This window comes from Capricornis sumatraensis, chromosome 20, assembly GCF_032405125.1.
Source record: "Capricornis sumatraensis isolate serow.1 chromosome 20, serow.2, whole genome shotgun sequence".
NCBI lineage: Eukaryota > Metazoa > Chordata > Mammalia > Artiodactyla > Bovidae > Capricornis > Capricornis sumatraensis.
In genome coordinates this window covers 58,760,828-58,770,331 of record NC_091088.1, presented here as the reverse complement: position 1 = coordinate 58,770,331, position 9,504 = coordinate 58,760,828, and the positions used below count along the sequence as shown (strand labels likewise).

Below are 9,504 nucleotides of genomic sequence, written 5' to 3'. Positions count from 1 at the left end.
GGTCCCTGGGTCTTACATCTAATCACACCTCCAATCACTGTATCAAACCCCCAAACACCCCGTCAATTCCAAAACATCTCCTGAGGGAGGTTATAGTCTGAGAGCAGCCCCTGCACACTGGGCTGGCCTCATCTGGGACCCTCACTCCATTCTAGCTACCCCTTCCCGCTTGCTGTCCCCAAACTTCATGCCTTCAGAGCTTGTGCTCTTTTTCCTGGAAGATTGTTCCATGTGGTCTCAACTTCCAGGTCCCCTCTCCCAGTCCAGGCTATGAATTAATAGTTGGCTCTTTATGGTCTATTGTTTCTCATTTGCCGGCTGTTCCCTCACTGGACTGCTTGTTCATGACACAGGCACAAAGTAGCTGTGGCCACTGCTGAGTTTCTAGAACCCAGTATAAGGGGCCTCAATGATTTCTGTGTTGAGTGACCAAGGGGACCAACTGGGAACCACAGATGGAGGAAATATTCCTGGAGGTGACATGGGCAGGAGACATGAAGGTCAGGAAGGATCTGGGACAATATACCAGCCCAAGGGGGAAAGGTGGGCATTCTAAGGGAGACTGTGCCATACCGAGGTTCTCTGCTGCTTTTCAGATCAATTCCCAGTGCCATTCTCTGGGGGCAGACCTGGGTGCAAATCCCTACTCTGCAGTTTTCCTGCTCTGTGACCTTGAGTACTCTCCTTAACCTCTCTGAGCCTCATATCCATCTCTATAAAATAGAAACGATGGTATCCGCCTCCTTGAGTGGTTACAAGGTTCAAAGAGATCATTTTTGCAAAACATTGAACACTCTAGTGTGCACTTAGAAGATATTTGGTGAGTAAGTGGCTCCTAGTTCCAGATGTGATGAAAAATGAAATTTTAACCCCAAATAGGTTGGAGGAGCATTGAGCTGTGGAGTCACATGGCCTCGATTTAAAGCCCCAGCTCTGCCACATACCTGTTATGTGACTCTGGGCCACTGAGTTTTCCTCTCTGAGCTTTAGTGACTTGTCAATAAAATGGGATCATAAGTGTGTTACCCGCCTGGCATTGCTGTGAAAATGAGATCAGATTGTGAATGAGACTGTGCAGCACAATGTCTGGCTCCTGGTAAGGGGTTATGTTGTTATGATTGGGAATGGCCTGTGGTATATGGAGGGAGCAGGCCCCCAGCCCTGGAATAAGGGAGGATGGGGGTGGGGGCATTTGCAGACATGAAGGTTTGTTGAAAGGACAGAAAAACTGAGGCCCAGGTCATTCCAGAGGTCACAGAGCACCTTGCAGACCCAGCAAGCAGCAGAGACAACAGGAAAGACCCCTTCCAGATCTCCATGGAGAATTAAAGTCAGAAGGGTCTCGGTAAGGAGTGGGCCCTTTAAATCCTAAGCTCCACCTTTGCTTAGAAGGGTCTTTGGGAATATAAAAGGGGGTGCAGTTCCTCTCCACTCCTGCAAACCATCAGCTGCTCCTGTCTGCGGGCCCCCAGCCCACTTCTCTCCAGCCACCCACCACAACACTCCCCCGGGTGCCATGCAGCTGCCACCCTTTGACATGTGGAAGGACTACTTCAACCTGAGCCAGGTGGTGCTGGCACTGATCCAGAGTCGGGGGCAGGGGCTGGAGACCCAAGGGACTGGGGAGCTAAGACCCGGGCCCCATGTGGAGCAGGATCAGGGGCAGGGAGGACGGGGCACCGGTGGGGGCCTGGCCACCCTGTGCAACTTTTGCAAACACAATGGAGAGTCTCGCCACGTGTACTCCTCACACCAGCTGAAGACCCCGGAGGGCGTGGTGGTGTGTCCCATCCTGCGGCATTATGTGTGTCCCCTGTGCGGGGCCACCGGGGACCAGGCCCACACTCTCAAGTACTGCCCGCTCAACGGGGGGCAGCAGTCTCTCTATCGCCGCAGTGGGCGCAACTCAGCCGGCCGCAAGGTCAAGCGCTGAAGACCGTCAGGTAACCCACCCGCTGCAGCCCCAACCCTCCCTGGTTCAGCCCTCCCAAGCCCCTGGACTCTCCCCATCTCTGGACTCTTCCGGCCCTTTGCAATGTCTGACTCTCAGTACTCGATCCCTGCTGGATCCTGGAACAACGCAGGCAGTGAGTGGGAAGGCAGGCCAGCCCTGCCGCCCCTTAGAACTCTCAGCTCTCGGGACTCTGTCTGGGAGTGTTTGTGGATTCTCCGCTGCAGCGGGATCCCCTACTCCTTGGACCACACAGCCCTGTGGCTCCTCCTGGGCCACAGTCCATGGATCTTTAGTTCTTCTGGGACGCTTGCCCTGCCTCTGACTTCTCAGCCCTCAGGGTTCCATTCCTTGAGGAATTCTTGGACCGTCGGGCTTGCAGGACTCCGCTGTGCTCTCCCAGGGACACCCCTGAGAATCTGGACAGAGTGAACAGGCTGGCGTGGACCTTCCAGCACAAGAACTTCAACATGGGATTCTGACTTAAACCAGCCTTCTCCGCCTCCTTCGGGCCACCGGCAGACCCATCGTTTCATCGTGGACGGCACCGGATGGGTCTCGCCCTCAGCATCCTATCCATCAAGAGCTGGAGGAAGGAGCGGTCACGTCAGAGGGACACCACGTCTTCGCAAGCTTATCTGGGGCTGGAGAGCCTTGGGGTGAGCCAGTACCCTTGAACTCCCCCCCACCCCCGCTGTTCTTCCCATCGTTCATTCCTTTTACTGCGCTCCTGCCCCCACGGTGATGGCAAATCACCGACGGGTCTTTTCCGTAGCGAGAGGGCATCTCTCCGCCACCTCCCACCCGCCCCCACAAATGCCCACAGTTTGTAAAATGGCCCTTTCTGTCCTCCCTTGTTTTTTTCAACCTCCAACAGTTTAGTAAACGAAGCTCCCACAAGAAAGGGGTTTTAATACCCGGAGGGGAATGGCAACCGCCTAGATTTTATTTTAGGGGCAAAGAAAAGCCCCAGTCAGATTTTTAAGTTGTTTGGTTTTTAGCTCAGGGCTGGGCCCGGGTGTTGCGCTTTAGTGAATAAATAAAACGCGTTGCTGGTTGTCTTCGAAATTGCTATGTCTGTTTCCTCCGAGGCTGGGGGTGGGGGGAGGGTGGGGAGACCCGAGTTTGTGCTAAAACATTGGAAGCAGTAGGCGGAGCAGGAAGAAGACCCGGGTCCCTCCCACGAACGTGCCTCCCCATACATCGCCCGACACAGGTCACCTGTGGACTGTTCCCTAAATCCCAGCCTCCACCTCGACCCTAGAATCCCTTTCTTCGTCTTTTTTTTTTTTCTGGGCTCTGTCCAGGGTCCCCTCCCACCCCTGCTAGAACCCAGATCATCCAGGATCTGCTTCCCTGGTGGCTCAGACGGTAAAGCGTCTGCTTGCAATGCGGGAGACCCGGGTTCGATTCCTGGGTTGGGAAGATCCCCTGGAGAAGGAAATGGCAATCCGCTCCCGCACTCCTGCCTGGAAAATCTCATAGACGGAGAAGCCTGATAGGCTACAGTCCATGGGGTGGCAGAGTCGGACACGACTGAGCGACTTCACTTTCACTTTCTTTCTCAAACTCCCAGAGCCCATTGGAGAGGTGACCAAAAGGACTGGCCCCTGCTTGGGGTGGGGGAAACGCACATAACCACAAAACGTTGCATATGATACCAGCGCTTCTTTTCTTCCCATCATTTCACACGTAATTATTGAGCTCCTACTTTGTGCCAGGCGCTGTTCTGGACATTGCTGGTTACAGCAATGAGCAAAGCAGACAAGGTTCCTGCCCTCATGGAGGTGACATTCTAGTGGAGAAGGGGGTGAGGTGACAATCAAAAGTTCGTTCGGGTTTCAAAGATCTTTGGAAAACTGGAATGAACTTTTTGGCCAACATATCAGGTGGGTGATAAGCACAGTGAAGGATAAGAGGCAGGGCAAAGGGGTGGAGAGTGAAGGAAGGGCTGTTTTGTATGGGAGATGGTCAGGGGAGGTCTTTTCTGTGCAAGTGACACTTCAGCAGAGTCCATATAAATTGAGGAAACCAGAAGGGCATTCCATGGATCGGTGACAGTGAGTTCAAAGGCCCTAAGGTCAAACTGAATCTTTGCAGAAGCAGCAGGAGCCCAGCCGAGTAACATCAGAGAGGCATAAAGGGTAGGCAAAGAGTTCAGAATCTTGCAGACCTTGGTGAGAATCTGACCTTCATTGTACATTTGCACTCTGAAATTCACCTTGGGCTCCGCTCTCACATACTCTATTAGTTACATAGAAAAAACTAGAGACCTCTGCTCACAGGTCCTTTTCCAAAATGCAGATCTGCCCACAACAGAGATCCCCAAATCCCTCAAACAGCCAGAAGGGATGCCCTAACCCAGAGCTGTGGTGTGCCCACACAGGCAGGTCGAGCCTTGGAGGAAGTGGGGCACTCTGGCAAAGGGTAGGCAAGAGTTACGGAAAGCAACAAGGGGGTGATATTACTCAGGGCAATGATGTCAGGTGGAGGAGGCACACTTTAGACCAGAGAAGTGAGAGGAGGATGCTCAGGTCAGTCTGGGATGGAGGACGGATACAAAGTGCCTGGGGACATCCAAGATGAAAGCGTCCAGGAGACCTGATCTGGGGCTCCGAGGACAGGATGGAGACAGACAATTAGTGACCAAAGTTTGGTTTTGCTTTTTTATGAATTTTCATTTATTCAGCAGATAATTAAGTGGCAGGGGAGCTCTGACAAGAGCTGAGGACACAAGGAGCCGGAGGAATAATGTCCCCTGACCTTGATCTCCCCCAGCACCTCATTGTTGAAGAGCTTCATACCGCTCTGCCGATGGCTCCCTACCAGCAGCCTCTGCACAAGCTCCAGACCAGATTTAGACCCAACTCGCCGCTCAGCCCACACACTCATGGAGCCCCAGCATCCTGGGTGCCTGCCCTGGATGTGCAGTGTATTCATTTCCAAGGGCTGCCATAACAAAGGACCATAAACTGGGGGACTTTGAAACACTGGAAATGCATTCTCTCACAGTTCTGGAGGCTAGGAATCTGAAATCAAGCTGTTGGCAGTGTTGCATTCTCTTCCAAGGCTCTAGGGCAGGATCCTTGCCTCTTCCAGCTTCTGGTAGCCCCAGGCCTTACTTGTTTCTGACAGCTTCACTCCCATCTTTGCCTTTCTCTTCACAGAGCTGTCTTCTTCCCTCCGTGTGTCTCTCTCTTCTTATAAGGACACTGTCATGTTGGCTTAAAGACCCACCCTACTCTAGCACAACCTCACCTTAAGTAATTACATCTGCAGGGACCCCTTTTCCAAATAAGGTCACATTCTGAAGAAGGGGTTAGGACTTCAATATTATTTTTTGGGGGGGAGGGGAGTTGGGGACACAGTTCAACCCACGGATCACCTTATACTCACCAGGTCCTAACTGACCTCATCTCCCCAACTGGGACCTGAGCTGGAGACCTGGATGTCACCTAGACACCTCCCTTTCTGTCTCCAACCTGACAGTCACCACACTCTCAAATGTCTCCCAATTCATTTCCCACCGTCCCTGCCCTGGCCCAGGCTCTCCCACCCCCTCTTCGCCCTCCCCCCTAGACTTCTCCCTTGACTCTGGCCAATAATCTCAGCCTCTCCCACCCACCTTCCACACCATGGCGGGGTTCTTTCCAACACACACGTCACACCCTGCCCATCCTGACTCATTCAAGCTCCTTAACGTTGCTCATAAGGTCCTTGCATGGGCTGCCTTTGATTCATGGATCCTTCATGGGGCACATGGTGGGACCTCATCTAAACCCAGCCCTGGTGAAAGTCAGCCTGCCACCCTACTCTGTGCCTGCATGCCCTCAGAAACAAATATGAACAGAGAAGATCACACAATCATGGGGACCCGACACTTTTACATCCAATGACCTCAAGTAACTGGTTCTATTTGTCTCCATTTCCCTGGCCATTCACTATTTCATGCTTTCTCCTTTCTCTCCGCTAACTTCAGTACCTCCTTTTCACCCCTGACCTTCCTTCCCACGCTACTGAGACAACAGAAGGAACCAGGAGAGAGCATGTTCCCAACACTGTTGACACTACATCAACACCTGCCTGTCTCCGTGCCCATATAGCCCCTCCCCGTTTATTGTGGCCGAACAGCCCAGGCCCCTTAGACCAACCCCTACTTGTGCCCTGAGTCCCACCCATCATGCCCACTCAAGGACATGAGGCTGTGATTCTCTCCTCTCTCCTCCAGAGCATCAATCTCCCCTTTTCTAGATCACCCCATAGACACACAAACATACCTGTGACATCTCCCATCTTAAATAAACCTCTTGAGATCCTGAGCCTCCTTCCAGATACCACTCCATTTCCTCCCTGGAAAGGATCATCGACACTGGATCTCTCTATAATCTCTCTTTGAACTCACCCAATTAAGCTCCTGCCCCCACCACACCTCCAAAATTCCCCTTTCCAGGATTACTGATGAATTCTGTGTCACCAGCCCCAGCGATTGGTTCTCAGACTTCACTGAACTTGGCTTCTAGGCAGTATCTGGCCTCATTAACCCTTCCCTCCTCGCTTGGACTTCCTAGGTGGCTCAGTGGTAAAGAATCTGCCTGCCTGCCAGTGCAGGAGACACAGGTTCGATCCCTGGGTCAGGAAGATACACTGGAGAAGGAAATGCCAACCTACTCCAGTATTCTTGCCTGGGAAATTCCATGGACACAGGAGCGTGGTAGGCTACAGCCCCATCAGGGTGCAAAGAACTGGACAAGACTTAGCTCATGAACCATAAAACCCTCGAATTGCACTTCTCACTCAGCTGCCAGGACAGCAGACCACCCTGGATCTCCCCTTTCACTCCCTGACTGCTCTTCCTCAGTCTTCTTGGCTGATCCCAGCCCTCTACATCTGAGTGCCCAGCCTTAAGGCCATGGATTTCTTTTCTATCTACACTTGTTCCTTTGCCAGCCTCTCCCAGTCTTAAATGTCATTATTCACTGACAACTCCTAAATTCCTATCTCAAGACTGAACCTCTCCCCTGAAGTCCAGACTCAAATATTCAACTGCCAACCTGATATCTGTGCTTGGGCACACTTGAACTCTTCATCCTCTTGTAGCCCTTTGCCAGTCTTTGCTCCTGGTAGCTCCATCCTTCTGTTACTCAGGCCAAAGACACTGGAGTAATCCTCAACTCCTCTTTCTCTCACTTCCTCTACCCAATTCCACTTCAGCTCATCTCAGCAGCTACTGCCTTGGCTGGAGCCACTACCTCTTCATGGGGCCTCAGCTTCCACTCACGCTCCCTAAAGTCAGTTTCTACTGTTAATACCAGTCAGATCATGTCCTTCCTCTGCTCATGGCTCTCACCTCCTGTAAAACCCAAAATCCTCACAGTGACCCCCAAGACCCTGGAAACCTCTGTCTCCTCACCCTACCCTGCCTGCTGGCTCCCTCCTCTCCAGTCCACTAGCCTCCCACTAGTCTTACCTCTGACTGCACTTGTCCCCTCACCTCCTTCATGGGTCTACTCAAATGTCACCTTCTCAGAGAGGCCTCCCCCAACCACATTTTAAAATTAGACAGACACACACACACCACACTGCCCAACCCCTTTGCCCACTTGTATTTATTTCATAGTACTTACCACTTTTTCACTTATATATCTTATTTTGCTAATTGTCTCACTCTCCCCAGTAAAAAGGGAACTCCATGAAGGTATAAAATTTTGTCTTTTGTATTCACTGCACCTAGAATTGTGCAGGCGCTCAATAAACATTTGTTTGAATGATCAATGAAGCACTGTTCGTTGAATGACCTTGAGGACTCCAGCAGGATGTAAGCTACAAATTTCTCGGCGTAGACTTAACTCCATCATCCTGCCTCTCAGCTAGAACCCGTGTTCTAGCTTCATTTCTGCCTCCATGCATTTGCTTAAAGTCGTGTCTGTGCCGGGATCACCCCTTACCAGCCAAGAAGCTCTCACTCTGATCTCCCTCCCCGCGTGTCAGTCGTGACGTAAGTGGACAGGGTCCCCCTAGGCAGGGCTTGAAGGTAGATGAGTTACTATGGTTACTGCACCCGCCTGGGGCGGAATATCCCCTGGGTGCCCCGCCCCTACGCGTAATAGGTGGTTTGCAGATTTTTAGCAGCCCCGCGCACGGACGGGTGTGTGAGGCTGCAAACCTAGTTTTCTGACGCTCCCCACCCCACCCACACAGTTGTCATAGAAACAAAGAGCTACCAGCACCATCTCCCTCCCCTTTCTCTAAGAGACACACAGACAAAGTTAGAGGGTTGAGTGGGCTGGAAGATTGTCCGAAACGCTATGAAGCTACGCAGTACCATCGCTCGCCACGGCCCCTCCCTGATCCTCCAAGGATTGCTACGCCTGCGCAGGAGACAGAGTCTGGGTACCAAGGCTAGCGGGCAGAGAGGCACGCATGCGTATGAGGGTTTTGCGCGTGCGCCCTGGTGGTATCAGGGAGCTAGGGGACGAGCGCCGCGCTAACCTTGCGCCTGCGCAACTGCAGCCCGCTGACGGAGGCCGAAGGAGGGCAATTCTGCGCTTGCGCTAGGGCGGGGGGCGTGAAACCGAAGCGGTAAGGGCGTTGGGGGACCGACCGGCGCTAGGTGCGCCTGCGCCTTGGCTCGCGGGGCGGCCGGGGGCGGGGCCCAGAAGGGGAGGGAGAGAGCCGGCAGGGGGAGGGAAGAGGCCGCAGAAGCCCGAACCTTGACCGACGGGCAGGCGGGGGCTGCGGCGGCGCCGGTGAGTGATCCGCGGCTCGACTCAGTCCCCACCCTCCGTGACCCTCACTCTTCCTGGAGTCTCCCCTAGCCCCCGTTGCCCCGCGAGCCAGTCCCGCAGCCCCAAAACCCTCAGGGCTCCCCTTGATTCGTGGCAATCCCCAGAGCCCCCACAATCCCCGCAGATCTTAATCCCTAAGAGTTTATATTCCCGGCTCCTCCACTGTCCTAGGAGCCTCCAACTCACCATTATTTCTGGACTGCCCTTCTAAGGACCACTTCTATTATTGGTCTTGCAGACGTCCGATTACCCCCGAACCCCCAGAGCGCTCCACTGATCCAGTTCTCCCCCTTCTTGCTGCATCTCCTTTTGAGGATCTCCTTATCCCCATCACCCTCGTGTTTCATCGACCCCCGAGACACCCCCATTCTCCTTGCATTTCCCACTCTTCTATGCCTCCAGTTCTCTAAATGCCGCAGACACCCCCTCTTCTTCCGCTCTTCCTCATTTCCCTCCACTCCTCCAGACCCTCCCCCCATTTTCATCAACTCCCTGGCCTGGCACTTTGCGCCGCGCCTGGCGCGAGACTAGCGCTCAGTCGGTGTCATCTATTCTTAGGCACTCTGACGGCCCCCCGCGGCCCGTCTCCTCCGTCTGCCCTCCGCCCCCAACCCTGTCCCCGGGGACCCGGGAGCCGGTGTCGGGGCGGCCGGGGTGGGGCGGGAGGCGCGGGGCCGCTGAACCCCTTGCCAGCGCCATGCGCCCTGTGCCCGCAGCGCAGGCGCCCCCCATGCGCCAGGCGGCCGGACGGCGGCGTCGGGGGGCGCC

At 53.9% G+C, this 9,504-nt stretch overlaps 1 protein-coding gene across 1 annotated transcript; it reads left to right on the top strand.

Moving 5' to 3' along the window:
* The first annotated feature begins 1,516 nt into the window (after window positions 1–1,516).
* NANOS2 (nanos C2HC-type zinc finger 2) lies at window positions 1,517–1,933 on the top strand. The gene has a single exon (XM_068991686.1). The coding sequence runs from the start codon at window positions 1,517–1,519 to the stop codon at window positions 1,931–1,933; it is 417 nt and encodes a 138-aa protein (XP_068847787.1).
* The last annotated feature ends 7,571 nt before the right edge of the window (window positions 1,934–9,504 follow it).

Excerpts from the sequence above, each read along its gene's own strand:
- NANOS2 (XM_068991686.1), top strand. The coding sequence starts at position 1,517 with ATGCAGCTGCCACCCTTTGACATGTGGAAGGACTACTTCAACCTGAGC.